At 38.3% G+C, this 24,101-nt stretch overlaps 2 protein-coding genes across 4 annotated transcripts in view; one reads left to right on the top strand and one right to left on the bottom strand.

Moving 5' to 3' along the window:
- Positions 1–5,381: 5,381 nt before the first annotated feature.
- LOC132096411 (glucagon family neuropeptides-like) lies at positions 5,382–18,286 on the bottom strand. Of its 3 annotated transcripts, none has more exons than XM_059501743.1 (5): positions 18,152–18,286; positions 10,160–10,264; positions 9,092–9,226; positions 8,579–8,683; positions 5,382–8,078 (listed from the first exon to the last, which is right to left on the bottom strand). In XM_059501743.1, the coding sequence occupies exons 2-5, from the start codon at positions 10,261–10,263 to the stop codon at positions 7,895–7,897; spliced, it is 528 nt and encodes a 175-aa protein (XP_059357726.1). In that variant the 5' UTR covers position 10,264; positions 18,152–18,286; the 3' UTR covers positions 5,382–7,894. The 3 variants fall into 3 exon arrangements, with proteins under 3 accessions (XP_059357726.1, XP_059357725.1, XP_059357727.1); XM_059501742.1 differs by lacking the exon at positions 18,152–18,286 and adding an exon at positions 10,680–11,084 and having other exon boundaries at positions 5,383–8,078; XM_059501744.1 differs by lacking the exons at positions 8,579–8,683; positions 18,152–18,286 and adding an exon at positions 10,680–10,985 and having other exon boundaries at positions 5,384–8,078.
- A 30-nt stretch (positions 18,287–18,316) lies between these two features.
- Positions 18,317–24,101, top strand: part of LOC132096410 (tyrosine-protein kinase yes) — a 35,737-nt gene continuing 29,952 nt past the window's right edge. Inside the window, exon 1 of the mRNA XM_059501741.1 lies at positions 18,317–18,695. The gene's annotated coding sequence lies outside the window, so the exon portion shown is untranslated. The remainder of the gene's footprint in view (positions 18,696–24,101) is intronic.

The raw sequence follows: 24,101 nt of genomic DNA, 5'->3' as shown, positions 1-24,101 counted from the left end.
GTGTACTTTTTTTCTTTTTTTTTACCTGAGGAGAGAGAATGCACAGATAATTTTAAATGGATGTCAAAAGGGAAAACGCATGTTGATGCCAGATGGTGTAATTCCAACATTTATCAGTAGGGTAAATCCTAAGCAGGAAAAACTTGACCCCTCGGTTCAGCTCCAGTAAAGTGACAGAGTTCAACACCAAGGACAGCACCACAGGCTGCATCCTTTTCTTCTTTTCTCTGCTTCTCAGACAAGGAGTTTGTTTCAAACAGCACCGCAGAGTCAGCTAAGCAGTTAACACCTACCATAAGGCGAAAAACAACTGCAAATGTAAAAAGTGTGACTCATCTGTGGTCTCTAAACATAGGATCACACACTGGTAAACTCAGTCTGTTGTTTCAGGTAAGCTAGGAGCTCCTGCCACTCACTGTTTTGACGTCTGGTTCTTCCCCACAGGCTTTAGTTTTCCCCTGTTCCTCCCTGTTTGATTCTTGCTCGGTATCCATCAAACCCCTGTGGCTTAGCAACACTGTATTTCCTGGTATCATCAACAAATACACACAAGCATTGCTCTGGCCCTATGCATCAAAGCTACTAATACCACAGCAAGTCATTCACACTTAATGAACATAATGTACTGCTTGAAAAAAGGAGAGAAATCCACACTAAGTGCTTCCTTTTGAAGATAAACATTGCGTTTAGGGATGATCACCAGTCAGTGTCAGTGTGAGTTACGTCTCAGTGCTCTCTCTGCTGTGTAAGTGCCCCTGATTCCCTTGAGGAAGGCAGTGTGCCATAGCCAGCTTTGTGCTCTTTGGCAGTTTTGACAGCCACACTGGCTCATAAAGAGGGGCTATTGGAACACTAAACTGGTTTGCTTCAGGCCAGGGTGGAGGAAGACCGGCCCCTTGGCCTTTTAACAGACACTACTGAATGATTCATAGTAGTGGGGTGGTTGTATCATCTTGAGGTAATGTTTCACAGAGTGACTTGCAGGAGTGTCGCTTTTCTAGTGTCTACCATCTGACCCTCAAACCGTGGGGTAAAGCTGGGTAAAACATCGATTTTGAAATTAATTGTGATCGTTATTTGATCACTATATCCCTTCTTAAAAACTCAAGAGTGAGATTTTACCCTTTTTTCTACAGCTTTTTAGCGGTGGACACCAAACCAGCAGTCTCATAGAAGTAGTATTTTGTATGAGTTTGCTGTCCGTATTGAAAGTGATGTGATAAAAAGGCAGGTACCACAAAATAATGGTTGTAGGGTGATTCACATACAATTGACTCAATAATTTTAAATTCTTAAAAACATACATTGAAATCAGTGTAGCCTGATTCAAGAACAAATTACTCTTATGAGTCTTTTTCAGTGAGTCAAAAACATACAACGCAAGCACTTTAAGTTAATGAATAAATGAATCTTCTGAGCTGATCCTTTTTAGTGAATCAAAAACATAGAGTGCTATCAGAGTAGTCTAAATTCACAAACAAATTGCTCTTGAGTTGTACCTCATGTAGAATCAAAAACATAAGTAGAATAAAAACACAAGTAGTGTAGTTTGATTCATGAAAAGTGTTCATTCTTCATAATGAACCAAAACATACAGTGCAATCACTGTACTTCGATTAATGAATTCAAAAAAGTCTTATGAGTCAGTCTTTTTAGAGAATCAAAAACATACTCTTAAAAATCAGTTATTTTAATGAATGATTCGAAATGACTGACAAACTCAGGAGTTTGAGGTCTGATTGATATGAAGCAGATTGAATCATTCTGATTGACCTTACTGAATGAACTCACAGAATCTGTCAGATCAATAAATTAACATCAAGTTATTTTTGCTATCTGTGATCAGTTTGATAAATTTTAAATTTTAAATACATATAAAAGCACCTAAGCAAGTAACTAATAAATGAATAAACATTTTGTCTGAAATATTTTGATTTATACCTGTTGTGTAGATTCATGTCTTTTCTATACTCTTCAATTATAGTTTATAATTTCATAATCGATTAATCATTTTGTATTTTTTATAATTACAGTTTAATACAACAAATGAAATGTAATCTTTACTTCAGTAACTCACAGAGCACTTTTAATTGTGTTGATTATTAAATATAGAGGTTCACATAGTTTAGGCCCTGTTGCTAATTACTTTTTTTTATTCATATTAAACAGAAATATTTATTTTAATGTACGAAGTTATGAGGTTCCCTGCATATTTTTCAGCCTGAACGCATGTTTATCCATGTAAGTAAAATGGACATTTTTACAGAAAAATTCACAAATGAAATAGAATCAGAATTGAATCAGGAAATCTGTATCAGTACTCAGCAGCTATATATAACAACAATTTATCTGTGCTTAAAATAAAGCAAGAGCCCTATAAAAATAAAGCTGTCTAAGGCTCCAGCCCCCCACCTCCTCAGTCACCAAGGCCACAGATTCACCTTTGACATGTTGTGTGACTGCAAATTACTCCCTAAGGGAGTGTGTTCATGTACACACACACACACACACACACACATGCATAAGTCACATCTCACATGTGGACACACAATAGAAAGGAGTACTGTGAGCTGGGGGTGGGTGCCAATCTCAGTGAAGTCCCCCTCTTGGAAAACCCCCACTTCACACCCATCTACCCGGCATCCTCTGCACCTCAGGTATGGTGTAAAGAGTCTGCAGCGCACAACAAGTACACTGCTAAGATGGAGTCTCCCAGCATGATTCCTTGCTGGCTGCTGTTTTCACAGCTTTAATTGAAGGAAGGAGGGCTCTGTTGCTTTATTCAATGCCCTTAGACAAATAGTCTTTCCTTGGAGGAGTGGAAGCTAAACCAGGAAAAAATGAATGTGATGTTTACATTCAATTTTGAATGACAAACAGATTTTGAATAGCTGTACCTCTTTGATTTGACCTGAAGCATTGTGGTTTAATACATGTTTTTTTTTAAATATATATAGCAGGGGGGTTTAAACCGTTTGATGCTAAGGACACACAAATATGGCAAGGGATCTATCTATCTATCTATCTATCTATCTATCTATCTATCTATCTATCTATCTATCTATCTATCTATCTATCTATCTATCTATCTATGCATCCATCCATCCATGAAAAATGTATGCCATTTGAGGAAAAATATTAAGTTCTTCCATAATTATTAACTGGCTTTTATATTGTCAATCTGCAAGTCAATTGTTAAAATATTATTTGGAAAAGAAATACCTTTTATGATCTTGAAAGCACATTTAAGATCAACTCAATATATTTAAACTTCAAATATTTGGGGTTGGTAACATTTTTTAATGTTTTTAAAGTGTCTTATGCTCACTAAGGCTGTATTTATTTTATCTGAAAAATACAGTAAAAACGGAAATATTGTGAAATATTATTATGGTATATATATTTTAAAATGTAATTTTATTCCTTTGATGGCAACGCTTAATTTACAGCAGACATTGCTATAGCCATCAGTCTGACAATATTGCTTAAAAATAATTCTAAAATGCTGATCTGGTGTCAAAAAACTTTTCTTTATGTTGTTATCAATGTCAATAGCAGTGTTGCTTAATATTTTGTGGAAACTTTAATAAATCTAATCCATTTTTAGATTAACAGAATGTTCAAAAGAATAGCATTTATTTTTATTCTAAAATGCATAGCCCTCTTTTAAGCCGTTTGCAGACCCCATTTTTAAAACCCTTGGTCTATGGTATTTCACAGAAAATATGAATAGCCACAGCAAAGTCCCTTAAAGTTTTCTTTGAGCTGCCATCAAATACCATGTGTGTACACATGCTGACCTACAGATATACAGTCCTTTGTGGCCTGTTGCTCAGCAACACTTCCCTGATTAAGTTAATTGACTATGGGTGCAAGGATCTGCCTTCTGAATGGACCACAGGATCAGATCACACTAATGGATCTGCAGCCACACCCTCAGCCTCTGTCCCGTGGGTCGAGTTCCCTTCCCAGCCTTTGTCTCTTAGTCAGAGAGAATGTGTACCAGGACAACACTACTATACAATAGGGACGTCTATTTTTATACATGGTAGCTTGAAAGCGATTATGGAATACTCCTACTGTTGAATGCAGAAATGTCCTGGGAAGACTTATGGAACACTGAAGAGTTTTCTTGAGTGTTGTTTGTTCCACCCACTGGAATGTGTTCAGATTTATTGTGAAGCTCTTTAGGCTTTTACTTTAATACATGTTGCATTGTTAAAATATTCCTTTTATATTGTTTAGTAAGTAATGTTTACATCATCATCTAGCCGGCTTAGAAGCGATTCCATTAGCACTTGTCTCCAGGCTCTCTTTAAGGAAGCATTTCAATGGCTTTTTACCAGTGCTATACAGTGCTTTGGACATTATGGAATAAACAGCAAGTGACACTTTGCCCACTCTGACCATACTTCTGAAAAAGATTGACTGAAGGTCTCATCCCAGAAGGAAACATGACTTGTGGATGGCTGGAAGGCAGGAAAGATGAATGACAGAAGATATGTGAGGAGCTATAGTGTCAAGTGTGTCATGAGGTCTCAGACAGAGCTATCTTGTCCTAAAAACATGCTTTTCTTCCAGCATGAATTGAAGTTAGCTTTTGTTGAAGGTGCAACACACCAAAAAATTATCCCTTATATTTATGCTTTTGCTTTGAAAGTGTAAGTGTATCCCATATTTAAATAGTACTTTTGAAGCTTTGTTTTGTTTTGTTTTTGCTTCCAAGATTGATCTTTTTGGACCGTTTTTATTTTTACTTCTGAAGTTTGGTTGTACTGGACTGTGACATTATGTCTGTTTCATTTTATAACTTACAGTCCAGAGCAAAGAAGCTTTTGACTTACCTCTGTAGTTGACTGGGACATCCAGAAACACATCATGTGCAAATTATATGTATCTTCAGCATCTTGAGTCACCTTTATTGCTGGACAACACAGAATTTGTGTGATCTTCCACCACCACTGTTGGGTTATGTATATGTTGTTATATAGCTGTTCATTTATTTTGGATATTTCTTTGTTTACAGTATGAGTACATATATGTATGTGTGCGTATGTGTCTTGCTGTCAGTGCTGAAGTGGGTGTTTCGTTGAGGGTCACTCTTGATCTAATCGCCTGGGATCACTGACGGGATGTTAATGTTCTGATTGTTGTGAGTATAAATTAAAACCATCACAACCACTCAGCTCAACCACAGTGATATTTGGAGGTCTGAATTATACTGATTACACATCTTGAACAGCAGTGGGTTTTGGTCTATCATTAGTGTCACAGCGTGAGCCTTCCCCGTGTGCTTGTGTGAATAAAAGTAGCCGGACAGAGAAACACACAAACTGTGCGTTCACACGGGCTACGGTGGAACGTTCCAAAGATTAGACATGGATTAGAAATTGTGTTGTTTACAAAAATTTATTCATACAAATCTTACAACACTTTTTAACATTTAAAAATGTCACCCCCTAAGGAGTTATATGTGTTAATATAGGATGATGTCACTTGCTAATATTCACTTGTCACATATATAATGTTTCAGGTATAGATAAAACGTTCACATTAAGGCTTTCGGCGCTTTCAGAAATGTACACAACAGGCTGTGCTGTGGCCTGGGTTTCATCAGGTTTTTCGCTCGCTGTCAAAAAACCCTCAAGCTATGCAACAAGAAACAACACAAAACCTAGCTAGGCTAGCTTCATGGACCTTGAGCTACAATGAGTAGAGCTAAACAGAAACACGTGCTTGCCACATTTATACACATTCATCAGCTTAAACAATCCAGACAATTAACACTTTTACCATGTACACCACTTCAGTAATAGATTTGATCACAATATATGCTGGCCATGCTTTTCAGCTCTAATTAAAGAATTAGGTTTGAAACCAAGTTTCGAAAAGAAAAGGAGAGGGAAAAGTAAAGATGGAGTTTGTGAAATGGAACCTAATAGTTTGCAGCATCGTAGGGCCACTAAAATTGCCATCCGTGATAAGTGGCGATTTTTTTATCATAAGTTGTCACAAGGCACCTAAGCCAAAACCCATATCATCTTTCATAACATCATTATGTTCATGCACGCATTCACTCGCCCACCCACCTCCCGCCCTTCTTACACGCACACACCTCGCATAACACTCTCAGAGACGCATCCATACTCACATAAAGCCTGGGGGACAATGCCAGATTGAAGAAAGATTGATTTTATGCCTGGGACAGCGGTTTACATATTGAATTAGTGGATGAATAAGACCTGATTTACATATCAGGAGAAATATACTGAATTCAATACAGGCTTAACCAAAATATATGGCGAAAAAATCATATAGATGATTAAACATATAGATGAAAAACAATAGATGATGTTGCAGTGCATCCCTCCTTAAGGGTAATATAGATGTAATCTATACATACAAGAAAAAGGCTACCTTCAACATGCACTAGTACTATCTGCCAATAAGGTTGATGAATATGACAGTGGTCACTTTGAAGTTCACACGGATCCTCCCCCTTCGCTCTCGTTGGCCTCCCCATTCCCTTAGCCTCACATTCCCTCAGTCATCAGCAGCAATTACAGATAAGTATTAACACAACTGATTTTTTCTAGATCTATGATGAGCTGATGAATGAAACCATTAAGCATACTTTGTCCTATCGGAATTAAGGAGCGATTGCATTACTGAAGAAGTTTTCACGATTAAGTCATGGACCTGAAGGGACCATCCACCACATTCATATCTTAACTGAATTTTAAAATAGTGGTGGCGTCAGATGATCATTATCTCATGACTTGCTATTCAATACTGGTTTAGTCTGACTGCAGATAGTACATAACAAAGCATTCACAGCTTAAGGCATGTGAAATGACGCAAAGCCACCCACAAAGGCATCGAATACATGCAAAGAAATGAGAGAGAGACCAACACGCCGATTCCACAACACATTTTAGGTGGAGCATGCATTTGAATATTACGACTTCTTCGATCTGATTCAGTTTTTTTTTTACTCTGCTTCCTCAGAGGTGGATCTGATGTGGGGACCAATACAATGAGCATGGAAACATTGAGTGAATGGGAAACAAAGAAATGCAAAGGACATGCATGTATACATTTTAAGTATACCATGCACTGGGATAAAGAAAAAAAAACAGTAGAAAGATAATCCAACAAGGAAAAAAACATGTAATTCAATACTACTCTAGTGTCATTTTTCCCAGTCAGGCATACTGGTTACTGACTCCAATCACATATACAGGCAGGACAATCACATTCCATCTGGAGAAGACTGGTGATTTGAAGTACAGTTCACAAATGAGTGGGCTAAGAAAGAGGGAACCGTGCCAGCTCCTATATATCCCTCTCCCACTCCCCCTCTTTAGGGGAAGTCACAACCATTGAAACAGCCCTGTAATTTACAGAGTATGTTGGATACATCCCTGGGCAGACTTTGGATAAAATAAGACTCTATTCTTTCAGCAGATTACAAAAATAAGTATAACATTCAGAACTTTGATTGTCTTTTTAAAATCTATTTATTTTCTGCATATGATGATGAATTTGAAAAGATATCAGGCGCAATAACGTTCAAGGTGCACATTTTTTTCTTCTTCTTTTTTTTTTCTTCTCCTGATGGTTTTTGTTCTCTTTTGTTTTTAACATATATAGCTATATACATGAAACTGAACGGTTGGTCCACAAAGTATAACTGTGCGGTTTCAAGTGCTTTTGTACAAAAAGAAAAACAATGTTATTAGTAAAATATTCATTTTAATGGCTTTACTTCATACATAAATACATGTTTAAAGAACACAGGCGCGATCCACTGATTGATCAGTTATATCAGAATGACTTTGATCTTAGAACTGAATGTACACATGGAGGGGCATTTGGGGCAGTTTTGTCAGCGCTACAAATAAGCAAATCGACGTCCTTTGTTTTTAATTCGCTGTCTGTACCTTCTTCCCAGGACGGCTGCTAAATACTTCTTGACGGCCATCTGTTTTCGGTAGCGACTGTAAATGTCGGTGAAGATCCCATCCGAATGCCTTTTTGATAAGGTTTCCGATTCGTCCTCCTCGCTGCTTCCTCCGCTGCAAATATATATGAACTGTTATTAGGCCACCGGCTGGCACAGAAAATGTGTTAACAGGTTTCAGTACAGCATAAACGCTCTTGGTGAACCAAACTGATTTTTTATTCCTTTGTTCAATAATAAATAATTTAGAGATTTTTTTTTCGTTAACATTACAACGAATTATTGTAGAAATCGAAAGAAGATCCAGCAGACAAGCCTCATAAATGATGCATGTATGAATTTAAATGTATTCTGATGCATTGACTCTCGGCATTATTTCTCTAACAATATAGCCTACAACATTTTCGTTTTAGCACAAGCAATTAATATCACTTTTCATTTATCGGGTTTCATCTACGAATAGTTGCCCATGAAATTCCACGCCCATGCGAGCCCACAGACAAAGACACAAAAAATAAAAAGAGTCAAGACAGGACAATGAGAAATCACCTCCACTGAAATCAAAAGGGGGAAAACAAAGATGACGGCAGGTAAACGCTTAAAAAATGCCCTTACCCTAAGCGAACTGCCATCAGAGAATGCAGATATTTTCGTGCTGATAACTGAACCAGGATGTCCCTCAAGGCTCTATCTAATAATCCATCTGCATGCCTTTCCGTTCTGAGATAAAACGCCAAACACATAATATCAGTGATGAAATACCACAGAACACGTTTGTTGCAGAGTAATCAGCCCTGATTTGGTTGTATTCTTCTCTCGGCTAAACGCGTAATACGGTTAATACGGTTACTTTCGATTCCCCTAGTAAATCCTCCAATCGATCCGTCTCTCTCTCTCGCTCTATCTATCTATCTATCTATCTATCTATCTATCTATCTATCTATCTATCTATCTATCTATCTTAAATAGTCACTTGATGCAAAAATCAACAGCAACAATAACAGAAAAAAGCAAAGGAAAAAAGCTAGAAAACAAAAGGAACAGACATAGCGGAACAACAAACTAAACATATACATAATGACATTGATTCGCATATGACATACAGTCATGTGATGTGAAATAAAGTACCTTTTCTCTGGCGGGTAGTACAACGTGTATAGGTCATCTGTGAGAGAGGGAGGACTTCGTATAGCAATTTGATCAGTCCCAAAAGCCAGGTCGCTTAACGAGTTTCCGTCTTCGTCAAATACATCGTTGTCTAGTCTGGGGAAAAAATGATTGATGCATTTATTAAATCACAATTTAATCACCGGAGTTATATGGTGTCGATAAAAAACAGCGCTTGAAAGAAAGTCTAAATAAATCGCTAAATTAATTCTGCCGTTAGTTATACAGTTGTTTTGCGAACAAAATAAATAAAATGGGCTACACTGTGAGATGATAAATGCGTCATGCTCGAAGCAGGTTCGTGAATCGAATTGATTTTTAAATAAACTGACTTATTATTGTGTTATCCTTTTAGGGTAAATGGGACAATAATAGGCTAATCTTATTTCTAAGCGTTTCTTCGCAATTTTAAAAAAAAAAAAACTTATTATGATGAAGCTTATATTTGGCCATATGTGCTCAATAATGAGATTTGATGGTGACTTGTGGAACGTAACCGAATATAAATGACATTGTTATCTTATAATCATCAGTAAATTAACACAACAAAGGGTCCTGCACTGAGCATCTCATTCGTTTTTTCTTCGGTTTGTACAGTGACGCCACTGTACCGTCATCTTATACGGGCCACCCGTTACATTCATTGGTTTCTCATTTTCATAAGCTACACTGCATCTGCCTGTCCCGATGGAGAAATTCCTTCTTAGCGATACCAACGCCCTCCCACATTGCGCTTGTACTGTAGCCTTGCGTAAACACTCGGGGGGAGATCTCGTTGGGCTGTTACTGTTTGAAGGCTACAGAATAATACAACAAAGCCAATCCTTTTCCCACTCCATAAATTTAGTACCCCCCAAAATAAAATAAAGATCAAATCCTTATTCACCCCCCCCCCCCTCCACCTGCGCTTCGACAAGATGATCAAATTCTAGACCGTTTAGACTGTAAAATAAAGCTCGTCGCAGAATATAGTTCGTTTCAACATGAAAGAAAACCCCAAAAACATTGAGCAGAAAAGCTTATACATACCTTATCTTGGGAAAAGTCATCCCAATAGGCGTGCAGAAGGCGCTGTAGTGCATTATGATTCCATAGATGAGCAAAGCTAAAGTCGCTTTACTAGATCTGGCCATGCTGTAAAGACAGAAGAAAGTTCAATAAATAACTTAAACATATAAAACACTTGCCCCGATACAGTCCCGGTAGCCTCAATTAAAAAATTCATCGGACGCCTGGGTAGGGCTGTATTAGGCAATATTCGATACAAGTAATGCGCAAATAACTTTTGATAAGAAAGCCTCTGGAATCCAGAAAGGCAAATCAGAAGCGGGTTTTTACTTTTTTAATCGTATTTCCCGCTCATGAGATGAAATTTGAAAAGTTTAAAGAATGCCATGCATGCGGGTCAGAATCCTTCTCCCGATGAGGCAAACGATAAAACCGGTATATAATCTTTAGAAAAGGAAAATCCAGTTGCCCGAGCGTCTTCGTATCATATAATTCCTTGGTTTAAACCGAATAAAAACGTCTTTGCCGGATTTTAACCTACCTATTGCAGAGTAGGTAGATAGAAATGCAGTTGGATGCGACTCGGGTGCGGCTGTGATTGTGTGAGAGAGATAGAGATCTTCCTCACAGCACCTCTTCCCTGAAGCGCCACCGTCCTTTGCTTATGTGCTCGTCGGTTCAACCCCTGCACTTTTATACAATAATCAATATAAACAAAATCACTTTTCCAAACAAAACTTCGGTGAAATCAGCAGAACTCGTTTGTCTACATATCCTTTTGCAAAACTTTTCTGCTGTGCTCCGATTACCTCGGATTTTTATCCATGAATAGGGAGCCTTGCCTTTTTTTCAATAAGTCACATTAAGTATGCCACAGACGTCATCAACCCTTCCTCCCGGGATATAATAGTACAGTTCCTTCCTCATCGATGAACGAGTCACACACATGCACCTCAAATGGAACTTTCCTCTAAACGTAATTTCAGGAGAAAGAACAATTTGCAACTTTTTTTCAACTTGACAATGACAATGTGACTGCCAATTAGGCTCACCAGTCCGTGGAATGTCTCGAGGTCCCAAACCACATCAGTCACTCCATGCAAACACTCACGCACTGTCGGACTGAGCAATGATGGGACAATAGAGGGTGGACACGACAACAAAAAGCCACATTTGTCACAGGCTCACAAGTTGAGCGCTGTCCAGCAGTGGAGTGCTGAAATTTCACTGTGAATAAAAATAGCGCACACTTTCTTTTTTCTTCTTCTTTTTTTATTTATTTTTTTTATTAACATGAGCTATATTTATATACTGGATGAAATGTGTCTATCTGTCTATTTTTAATTTTTATTTATATGCATTTATGTATCTTTTTTTTAATAACACAATCAATAAAATACATATTAGTCTATTTTAGTCTCCTATGCGTCATGGCCTTTCTTTGGTGAGCGGAAATTACTGCGTCTGAATTTTTTTTTTAATGATAAACCCACCTAGCTATGTTCCACTTGTAACTTCAATATAAACTCTCGTTAGTTTTTTGTTATATCACTCACAAAAGCAAAAAGCAAAAAGTTAATATGTGTTTTTTTTCATGGGAGCCTGCTTTAAGCCTACTAGATCCCTGATGCATTTACTGGCTTGTCCACACACAGATGACGAAGTCTGGGTCGTGCACCACCGATGGATTTGCTATGCATTAATTCATGATTACGATTAGTGAACTCTGACGTCATATGACGATACTATAAGTCACCGCTTCGTATGCATGCATACTCACTCATTCTGTACACAGAGCGTGATTTTGTTGAACAATGAATCCGTGCCTTGGTTACCTATCACCTCAGGTCCGTTCTTACCTCAATACTACCCCCATGTGCTTCAGATTTGAAATTACATATGCAAACGTTGCTTGGTTTAAGAGGTGCACGGTCACCTGTAAGCGTCTTGAAGACTTTATTTTTTAGATATTTTTTGTTAGACTTTTGTAAATAAACTAGGCTGTATTTAAACCGTTTTATCCAAACGTTGCTGTGCTAAAACACTAGTCACATTTAAATCTAGACTTAAAACTCATCTGTTTAGCTGTGCATTTATTGAATGAGCACTGTGCAATGTCCGAACTGATTGCACTATATTTTCACTGTTTTTTTATGTAAAATCATTTTCTAACTGTTTTAAATTCATTTTAAATGAGTAGATTTTCTCATAACTTTAAAAGTTTTAAAATTGATTGCTTTATTCGTGTTACTTTATTTTATGTAAAGCACTTTGAATTACCATTGTGTACGAAATGTGCTATATAAATAAACTTGCCTTGCCTTCTGTATTGCTCGGGAACGTTCTGTTGCTATAGTTACCAGACAACTTATGTTCGCGAGACTTTAACTTTTGTGATACCAGAAAGTTTTTTGAAAACGCTGTAGAAAGTTGTTTTTACTGAAACTTTGATGAAATGTAGCTATAAATTGTATAACCTATACTTGCATAATAGTACATAAATAGTAGCCTACACATCATTTTACTTCGTTTGGGTTTGGTTGAATTAAATTGGGGGTTAGGCTACCCAATATAACTCACAGCATCATGAATCGCGTTTTAAATTGCCTTTCACCTGTTCATTTGGCCACCCAAGTTACAGCATTCATTCATTCATTCATTCATTCGTGTAGGCCTATTTATGTATGTAGGCCTATGCAGCATGCATATCAGTAGTCCTATTATTTTCAGAATTAATTCATAATAAAAATAAATCTGTTCTTGATTCACAAACCCATACTCACCATAAAAAGAGACAAACACAAACTTCTGTAAATTAAGTAAATGGGAAAACTGGAAAACGTGCTATTACTGATTGTGTATGAGTCAAGAGAAGGAATTATTTACAGTAAAGCTATTAAGTTGTTTCCTCTGGGTATCTTGCTGTAACCAATGAGATTAAGGTACATTTGTCAACTTGAGTGCAAGTATTGATGTCCCTAATTACAGCGGGAGGAAGTTGTTGTTTCGTCACACATTCGTCTCCTGTGTCACTACATATTGTGGTACTTTAAATTTCCAACTGGTGGTTTATGGTTTCCCTTGTGGATGAACATGACCTCTCTATGACGCATATATAAGCATGCCTACAGCATACAAGAAACCTCACTTAAAATGGCTTCAAAAATTGAAAACATTAATTTTTAATTTTGGAAGTTACTAACTTACATATACATATATTTTACAAATCTGATGCATAATATATCATTAGACTATTATGCAGTTTCTTCAGGTGCTATCGTACAGTAAACTGTAGTGTGATCAAACTCCACTTGATGCCAGTATTTACCAGAGGAGTGACAGTTCACTAGCAGTAACTCTATGGGCCTGCAACTCTTTTATTCAAGAGTTTTTGTCTTGAATTTATTGTATTTATTTCATCTTGAATTTATTGTATTTGCAATAAATATGTGACCCTAGGCCACAAAACCAGTCTTAAGTCGCATGGGTATTGTAATAATAAAACCTTCATATTCATCCGGAAGAAGGAGGCGGGAACCGGCGAACAAACCAAAATGAAACTTTAATTACAAAAATAAACACAAAACACAAAGTAAAACCAAAACATAAAATAAAGCCCAGGCCTGGTCCTCTCTCATCCTTCACTGTCGTCGCTCCAGTTTTATATCCTTTCATCTCCTCTGTGGGACTCGAGACCGGCGGTGGATCGCAGGTGTCGCTGATTTCCCAATCACTCCACCGGCCTCGCTTGTGTTCCCACATCCCTCAGCCCCGCCCCACTCGTCACATACCCCCATCACCCCTCGCAGGCCGGGGGTACTCCCGAGACTGCGCTCTACCCCCCCCCCCCCCCCTCCCTCCCTCCGGGGGGGACCGCTCACGGGGACCTGCAGGAACCTGGGGGTAGGACAGACGAGGCGAGAGAAAAGGAGATGGAAGGAGGAGCGACAGAGACGAGAGAGGGAAAAAAAAAAATTCCGGTTCCCAGACCCACTGCTGCTCGGCCCTCCACCAGCTGGGCGATCTCCTCCGCGGTGCCTGGCGGTGGCACTGGACGGCCCTCGGCGGATGGCACGACACTCCTCCGCCGCCCGGTGGACGGCGATGGCTCCTCCGGTTTTGGGCAGCCGGCAGGAGTCCCCCGTTCCCTGCTCCTCCGGATTCCTCCACGGAGGCAGCAGGCTCCGGCCCCCTGGCGAATGGCGCCAACTCCTCCGCTCCCTCACGGACGGCAGCCGCCCCTCCACATCGCGGGCGGCCGGCAGCGAGCTCGCCCGTCCCCGGCAACTTGCTCCAGTCCACCGCCTCGAGCGTCCATGGCGGCACACTCCTCCCCTGCTCGATGGCACCGCGGATTCACCACAGCGGCGAGGGATCTTCAGCAGCGCGTCCCTCCTTCTCCCGGTTTCGGCACCACTGTAATAATAAAACCTTCATATTCATCCGGAAGAAGGAGACGGGAACCGGCGGACAATCAAAAGAAACTTTAATTACAAAAATAAACACAAAACAGCACATCAGCCCCTCACGGACGACTGATGCGCACAAAGTAAAACCAAAACATAAAATAAAGCCTGGGCCTGGTCCTCTCTCGTCCTTCACTGTCGTCGCTCCAGTTTTATATCCTTCCATCTCCTCTGTGGGACTCGAGACCGGCGGTGGGTCGCAGGTGTCGCTGATTTCCCAATCACTCCACCGGCCTCGCTTGTGTTCCCACATCCCTCGGCCCCGCCCCACTCGTCACAGGTATATTTGTAGCAAACAATGTATGTTCCAATAAACATAAAGCAATGGAAAGCTTATTTATTCAGCTTTCAGATGATGTATAAATCTATAAATATAAATGTAAAAAGATATTGTGTAATTATATATTGCAATACAAAAAATGCAACAATACATATAATGGATAGTGACAATATGTATATTGGTCCTAGCTTACCTAAAATAAAAGTTTAAAAAACAAATATAGTAATGGCACAACAAATATGGGAAACTCAGAAGGTCACACATTTGAGCTTTCATGTTTTATTATTTATATAAATAAATTAACAATTAATTATTTAATTTAATTTATTTAGAACAGCCTACATATTATGTCATGGACAGAGTGTAAGTATCTGTGTCTAATATAATAAATTTTTAGCTAAGCTGAAACTTTTTTTTAAACTGTTCACCATATGTGTTTGAAGTAGTCATTTTAATGGACCAGATTAACATAGGGACAAAGTGGGGCTGAAGCCCCTGGGCCCATGCATTGAGGGGGTCCGACGTGATTGGCTGTGGAGGAAAAAAAACGTATACCTAGAATTGATTGGCCATTGGGAGCACCCAAGCGTTCCCAGGTGTGCCGATTGTTGAAAACCTACCATGCACTTGCATATTACAGTGGTGTAGCGAGTCAGCCCCTGGCCCATGTGCAAAAAATTTCAAGTCAATTCATTATTTGTAGCTTGCAAGCCACTCAAAAATGAAACATTTTGTTAGCATACTACAGAGTCTCAGCCTTCTGTCAATTTCTATGATAAATTTCAAACAATAAATGTATTTTTACACTCTTTAATTTGTATTGAGATAATTTGCCTAATTTCAAGCTGCATTTGAATCAATTATACTTTCCCCTTTAATATTTGCAGCACGAAATAAACATGAATATTTGAATGCATGTTGAAAAAAATCAGAACAATTTAATATGAATGTCTCATGAATCAATCAATCAGAGTTTAAAAAAAAGTCAAAAGAATGACGGATACTTTTTTTTTCCTTCTTTTTTTTTTTTGGAGGAGTAGGCCTATGGTGGAATTTTCAAATTAACTTCACACCGTGTAACATTATGTTATTATGGTCTTGGACTTGTGGACTTTTACATATTTGACATATTATAACGTTAATCTTATTTATTTAGTTATTTTTCAATCTGGCACAAAAATGCTGCCATATAGGCTATAGTGAATGCAAACACAATTTTGGCACAGCAGCCCAAATTAATAAATAAATTAAATAAATAAATAAAAAACAAACAAAAAAAGTAAAAAAAAAAAAAAACAATAGTGAAGGGATATGTATTTGAATTATTTGTTAATAATGAAATGTTTTCTGATTCAATGTTGAAAAAATTAATTTGACGAACCTGACTTGCCATCTCCTCATTGGACATGCCTTTATAGAGAAATGCATATTTACAGATTACATAATGAAAGAGTTTTTGTTTTCGATTTGAATTATTTTGTTTTAAAATAGTAATTTAAAGCATTCTATAGATATATTTATCATGTCAGTGAAGGGCTCCTGCTCAAGACCAAAACAACAGAAAGCGCATCCTGTTTTTTTCTTTATTTTACAAAACACAAGGTTTTTTATATTATGAGTGCACAAAAAATACAAGTAGACCCTTTGCAGTTTCGAATGATGTATACTCTTATATTTATGAGCAAAAATGATGGTGCATTTTTAAGTTTCCACTGTTATTTTAAATATATATATTTTTTAATGCTAGTGATCGGTCTGGCGCCTCCATGACCTGCAAAGTGTGCTTTACCTTCCACTCTCCAGAAAATGATTGGATATGCGTCAATAACGTTTAAATTAATACTGTGAAATGCATGAAGTGTTTCATGACTATTTATTTTAACTTGAAATTAACAAATATAAAATGTTTCAAACATATTTCTAAATTAAATTAATAGCCAAAAGGGGAAAAAAAGAAATATGAGCACTTTGCCATTAAAAACCAAAACTGAATATTTTAATAGCTTTGTAATGGGGAAGAGAGAGAACAGAAAGACACAGGATCCACTCGGACTCAGACAGAGAATCTTCATAAGCTGTTGGACAAGAGCCAGGCCCATGCAGGGCTCTTTTCGTTCCCTCGTTTCAATTAAAAGTTCCCCCCAGCTCGGCAGTCCCCCAAACTGACTGGACCCATACGCACCTGAATACCCAGAAGCTACGCCGCTGGCTGTTATTAAAGCCAAAACATACATGTAGCCTACATTAGCTCTTGACACAAGCACACAAGAAAGATTAATCCTTGTCCAGTGTCTGCGCTATATCAGTCCAAAAGATATGAAAGATAAAAATGTCTTCGAACTTATTTACACGAGTTGTGGGTCTTTTAATCGCAATAAGTCACTTCTATAAAGTTTTACTAATACTATAGTTAACTCTGGATTCAAGAATTCGCTTTTCTAGCTCTGATAAAATTTAACTGCAGAAAAAATATGAATTCAATAATTAAGAGCCTGCAATAAAATGAAACATTAATATTGTTAAATGCATTTTAAGTATTCAAAAATATCAGTTGTTTTTGTCTGTTATTTACATTAATGGGAGACTGTGTGGGCCAAATGGACTGAATTTAAGAACCATTCCACCCTTGATGTCTTTTTTTAGGGACAGATAGAAGACCTCCTATTAATAAAACTATTTAAAGGAGCTGTATATGCTCAAAAGTTGTCACTGTTTCTAGAAACTGGTTTGCTTTGACTTCATATATCTGGTGTTGATGCATTTATTATAATAATGTGCTGTAGCCTGGAATAGTAAGTGAGCATACTCTCCATGTGTTGGAGAGTGTATTTAATAAACAAATAATAAATTCCTGTAGTAGAAAACGATATGGCACCAAGATGGGTTTCTATGAAGGGGGCCCTTGGGTTTGCTATAGCCCAGGGGCCTATGTGTTCTTAACCTGGGCCTGAGTATTTGTATTTAGCAAATTATGTTACTTCTTGGGTGTCATATATTTCATGATCGGTTCTTTTTATACTAGACAATTGATTACCAAGCATATATAATTTGATTTGTGATTCAAATGTTTTAAAACATCACTGGACACCAGTGCAATGTTTCTGTGAAATGTGCCCAGGATGTAGGCCCACTACTAAACGTAAAATGACATTAGAAATCTGCAGTGATTTAAGTCCACAGGCAGATGGCGCTATAAGACTGATCTAAGCACCGTACACTACGAGCCTTCTAGTGTTATTGCTAATGTTGGCATAATACAAAGGCTACCTGCAGTATTATTATGCTTAAAATATCACCGGACCATGATCTTTCCTCTACTTCCCAACTGAGAAACTGTGATTTCTTTCCGTTCACCATTCCCTGCGGCGGCCATATTGTTGGATGCTTTGCTGCAAGTTAAACAAATTCAGAGCGGAGGGAGGAGGAACATCTGCGGGAGTCCATCCACTATTCCCAGAGCTGTTTTTGTCATGTAGCATAGCCACACAATCTCTACCGGTTCCGGTTTAAAGGGTTTTGTTTGCTAGAATTGGTCACTGTTACTCTTTTCGTTTTACTGCAACACAAGAACAAAACCAAGTAACGTGACTGGTTTAATAATATATATGACGGATTTCCCTCTATTGGGCACAGCATTTATGTATCACGTCTCGTGAGGTGTAACATGGCAAAGGAATGGGACAGATTGTGATTTTCAAGTTGGACACAACAATAGCACTTTGAGTGCAACACTGAAACATTAAAGGTTACTGTCGAAGAAGCGGTCGGAAGGCGTATGTAACCTCAAGAAAAAAGAACCGATTCGGCAAAGGTAAGAAAACCGATTCGGTTCCTTTGTAAAAGTGTAATCAAATGGCCTAGTCTCCTCTCGCCTTTGGTTTTGTGTGAAACGGGTGTGTGATTGTGCTTGAAAACAACTGTGGGCGCTTAGTTCTGTGTTTTCTACTAACCTGAATAACAAATCTCTGCGGCAGAGGCGTTCTTGTACCAAAACTAGTTGTATTTCTCTAAAGAAGTTTTGAAGCCGTCTGACTAACGTTAACGTGTTCGCTTCGACAGAAACCGAGAATGAAACGTGGCTCCTCAAAGTTCCCACCTGAACCGTAGATTTCCGAGGAAACGCCGAAACGTCACGTTCGCAATTATTGGGACGTTATTGTGAACCCCAGAATTCTGAAATTCGTGTACAATCTGTTTTTGGGGATTTTGTAGACGAATGTCCACAATGCAGGCCTGTAGTTTACATACACGCCACAGGGAACACGGGGCGATCCATACTTTGGACCGGTGTGTGAACGACCTGCTTTGATATAGTGCAATTCATTATCAGTAAACTATGTAACTTTCCGCCATTAAGTCTTTATACAACTTCAGATTTAATGACGTTTGAAAGGGACTCGTGATCAGTTGTGCAATCTTATCTATAGACCTCTTCTCCAGTGTGTTGTTGTTCTTGCAGTCAACCATCCACTCCAATTTGTAGGTACCCACAACATCCGGGCATTTCACACAATTTTCGGTTGTTTACATTGAATAATTAATGAAAGGATGACATAACAAATCCGAGTTCGTGCGTGTGCAAGCGCCTAATTAATCTCTCTTCAGTAAACCTTCTGTGAGCACAACCTCTGCCTCATGTTGACTTGACTCCGAGTAAAGGGAAGGTTGCCATCTTCAGCTCTCTGATCTGTTTCCTTTTGATCCTGTCTTCTGTATACTACATGATACTAGCACTCATGCAGGTCATGGCCCTTTTTGGGGTTGTGGGTCTTCAACCATGTAAATGGCAAGGACCCCCTAATATGAAATGAAGATATCAGGCTCTTTACAATGACCCTAATCATTCCAAGATTGCAAAACCAATTTTGATACCACAGCAAAACTTGAAAATCATACTTCTATATAATAGTAATGCAGTAATTTAAAAGACAAATATAGCAAAATGGGCTTCTTCAGAAGTTCTCTGTATATCATTTTATAAAAATAAGAATAAAATCATATCACACTTGTATTTAACTTTATTTTACATTAATATTTTTGAAAGTGTTTCATGTTCACTGAGATTATTTTAATAAAGTAAAACAGTAATATAGTTACCTAGACAACAAATACATTGGTTGGATCTCTGTCTATGCCAAAGATGTATCCATGTATATTCATGATTCTAGCAAGGGTAGAAGGGGGTTGACTATGGTGGTTATGTGTCTATACATCCCTCTCATGTCCATCTTTTTTTCTGTCCTCCCTCACCCTTTGCTCCAGCCTTTGACAGGCACAGCAGGTGGCTTTTGTGGTATGAATGGACTGGGAAGGAAGTTTGTCCCCCTCCTTGCTTGGCTCTGATTGGCAGCAGCAGCAGAATGCCATGGTGATTAGGCCATTCCGCAGTGCTGCAAGTCTGCCAGAGTGACTACAGTGTTACACTTAATGTTCAGCAGTCAGCTCAGCCAAGCTCTGTATTTACTAACACAGCGTTTTCACTGAAAACCAGAACGTGTTACCATAGGATGAGGATTTGAGTTGAGATTCAGAGATAGTTCGGGAGCAAAGAAGTAGCTGATTTTCTTTTAAGTTTAATGCAAAAAAAAGTGCAGGTTTAACTTTTAAATTCATGACTATTTCCTGGTTGTATTGTAATGTTTGTGCATGTGGTGGGTGGACATGGAATAAAACAGAACTGTACAAGATCAGACTTGTATCATTGGTTATGTAACTTCAGTGCTGGGACGGCCTGCTTTGAATGAGCAGATTTCACTCAGGTGGGCAGATCCACCCACCTGCCTGCTTTCTACCTCGCCATTTCCTTGTTGGTTTGATTATAGTGATGAAGGTGATATATCCATTTGTTAGTTAGTCCACACAAATATTTATAGTTGGGATAGTTCACTAAAACGGGCATCATTTTCTCGCCCTCATGTTGTTCCAAAACTGCATGACTGTCATATTTCTTCTTAACATCATTTATTTTTTATTTTTTGTCAATACAATGAAAGTTAAAATGTCTTATTTTTTGACCGAATTTTGTTCATACATTCTTCAAAATATCTACTTTTGTGTTCCATAGGAGTAAAAGTCATGCAGGTTTGGAACGACATGATATGGGTTCTTCTCAATACTCAAATTGATGCTTCCTCATTTCCTCGCTTCTCAATCCTTGAGCCTGTGACCCATATTCAATATCATAGTCCTAAAGGACATCTCTGCTATCTAATTGCAATTGAATAAGGAGTGAAAAAGATTTTGAAGGAGCTGGATACACAGTTCCATGTGGAAAAACCGGACACATGCATGAATTTTTCTTATCACATTCTCCCCTTTTTATATTTGTCACAGTTTTAATTTGTTCTACCTTTGCGGTTTACATAGACTAGGGGTGGCAAACTCCGGTCCTGGAGAGATGCAGCCCTGCAGAGTTATGTTCCTTCCCTAATTAAAACTCACCTGCCTGTAGCTTTCTAGTAACCCTTCAGACCTTGATAAGCTTGTTCAGGTGCGTTTGATATGGGTTGAAGCAAAACTCTGCAGGGCTGCGGCTCTCCGGGACTGATGTTCGCCACCCCTGACATAGACCATGCATTTAACATGTTTCTATATGGCATCTTGCTCTATTAATCTATGTTATCAATTTCTTAAATAACCAAACTTAAAATGATAGTTTCAAAAAATTAAGACTGAATCACTGATGTCACATGAAGTATTTTAATGATGTTCTTTCTGAGCCGTGATCAAGACCTGGGACACGTACCACTGCAGACACCGAAGTAAGCATACATTCAAAGCATACATTCACGCATGGATCTCTGCAGAGCTGTAGATTTACTGTCCTTAATCCTTTTGATCTGACTAGTGCTGGCATGAGACCCTGTTTCATGTCATGTGGATTCTGATGCTCTGAGTGTTTAATCAGGTCTGTGTGCAAATGTGTCTGACCATCACTAACCGTGTCACTGTTCAGCCTCCATGAGCGAGGACCCACTGCCCTCTCAGCTTACTCTCTCCAATCTTGCACTCACTGAAGCAGAGGGATTGATGTTTCTAACAGAGCACTTTTCATGGCCCTCATCAGCACTGAGGGGATAATGAGACGTCTCATAATTAGAGAGTTCATTCATATCACTGACTTTGATTAGAATGTGGGTCAAATGATTTGTGTGCAACATGACTTACGGAAAGGAAGTGTCATTAAATTACGTCACTGATAAAGAGGGAAAGGCATGAATGATTTTAGTGCCATAGTCCCAAGCTGCTTTTGTATGCAACCATTAAAAAATTTGGGGTCATTTAAATGTATTTATATTTTACAGGCTTGTTGAATTCTTGAGTCTGATTGGCTGACGAATGTTCTAAGATGTGCAGTTATTTTCAGAAAAACACCAATGACACTGACAAAGCAAATAAATGTAGTGAACAATAAGATAAAAAAAAAAATTACAGCGTTTTGGAATTGAGGCATTGGACGAGATGCGTAAGAAATTTGTCCTACATGCAAAAACAATGTCTTTAGGTGCTTACCAAGATTGTTTAATATTTGTAAAATATGATTACAAATTAAATTTTATTTGAAGTTAATTTATTTTCAAACTTTTTTTCCTGTGATGGCAAAGCTGAATTTTCAGCATTACTCCAGTTTACGGTGTCTTCATATTTTTGTGGAAACTGTGATGCATTTTTTATTAGGGTTGTTGAACATTGAAAAGAACAGCATTTATTTCAAATAGAAAACTTTTGTAACATTATCAATGTCTTTACTGACAATTTTGATTAATTTAATGCATCCTTGATTATTTAAAAAAATAATAATTCCTCTATGTATTCCCTCAACCCTGACAGACCCAGCTGGATCAAATGGTGGATGACAGAAAACTTCAGGAACCTTTTGTAATCCAACCTAACTGAATTCGATTTAAGTTTGATTTCAATTCCTGTTAGCCTGGTGGAGTTCATTATGTTCTAGTTTATTGATCAGACTGCCTAGTCACATGTTTCAGCAGCTATTTATATTGCTGTAACCATGAAGGGCATTTGATATTCCTTTTAATATATCTTGGCCACTTGTTCGGTTGTTCAGCTGTTCAGTTCTTATAGCTCAAGTGGCCAACCTGCTAATCAGTTTGGGTTGATTTACACTGCCTAGCAGATGTGTGACCTATAACAACTGGGCATGATTGATATTTATGACCCTTTGCCTGACCTCATAGACTGCCTTAAAAGGTCTTTGTAATGGAGAACTATAAAGGCTAAACCCTGAAGCGCTGCTTCTTTTCAGTGGTAGAGACAGCGAAGGATTAGACCTATAAGAAGTGATGTCATTGAGGTTCAAGAAATTTAACCTATCAAAAGTGAAGAGAGCCTTACTTAGGTTGCTAGAATGTAATGTTGAAGTTTCTATTTTGCCCTCTTGCTCCATTTAGCATTTATCTGTCTATCTATCTGTTAGTCTATAGCCTTGTGATTTCACACACCCTTGATAAACCCAGGATTTCCTTGTTAGTGCTTTGTGTTGTGCACAACTTGAAGGAACAGATTTGAAAGTGTGGATTTGAGAATTGGAGGGCTGCTAAGTAGAGATGCTCGACCATGTGCCTTTTTCATGTTTCAGATATCTAACAGGGCACAGGAAATCTTTTTCTGCTATCATTCTTTTATAAATTATTTTGTGATGTCCGCATGCATCAGTGACCTTGCATTGTTGGTGTAGTCCAGGTCTGTGTCAGCACCATCGGGGGCCTTGCTGTCCTCTAGAAGATACAGTGAGTGCAACTAGAAAGGATTAAATACCTTCAAGACTCGGATCAGGGGATTTGAAATGAGGAACCCCATGCACCCTCACCCTGGGGCCCAGATCCAGGTCTTTTGCACTGCGGTTAGTCTAAACATAGCACTAAATAAAAGAAGCTTCCATCCAGGGGTTTTGGTGGGGACAGAGGAAAAGGTCAATAAAAAAGTAAGTCCCTGTTTACGCCTGGTATTAATATTAATTTTGGCCAATCACATCACAAGTAGAAGTGGGAGACACATTCCTATTTACAACTTGTTTAAATTTGTCACCTTTCTCAACTTTTAGCTACCCGTTTTCTGATCTTTCAATCTGTTACTGCGGAATAAGCTTTCTCTTAAACACTTGTTGTCCCAAGCCTGATTGCTGAGCAAGTTTCAGTGACTTAATTTGTTCAGTTAATAGTTTAGAGTGTATGAACCAGCTTGCACTGCTTTAAGA

The sequence above is a fragment of the Carassius carassius genome, chromosome 20, assembly GCF_963082965.1.
Source record: "Carassius carassius chromosome 20, fCarCar2.1, whole genome shotgun sequence".
Taxonomy (NCBI): Eukaryota; Metazoa; Chordata; class Actinopteri; order Cypriniformes; family Cyprinidae; genus Carassius; species Carassius carassius.
The sequence above is the reverse complement of the archived record's forward strand: the minus strand, read 5'-3'. Positions and strand labels throughout refer to the sequence as shown.

Excerpts from the sequence above, each read along its gene's own strand:
- LOC132096411 (XM_059501743.1), bottom strand. The coding sequence starts at position 10,263 with ATGGCCAGATCTAGTAAAGCGACTTTAGCTTTGCTCATCTATGGAATC. Across the intron at positions 9,227-10,159 it reads ATGACTTTTCCCAAGATAAG|ACTAGACAACGATGTATTTG; the intron begins GTATGTATAAGC and ends TTTTTTCCCCAG. Across the intron at positions 8,079-8,578 it reads CTGATGGCAGTTCGCTTAGG|CGGAGGAAGCAGCGAGGAGG; the intron begins GTAAGGGCATTT and ends ATATATTTGCAG.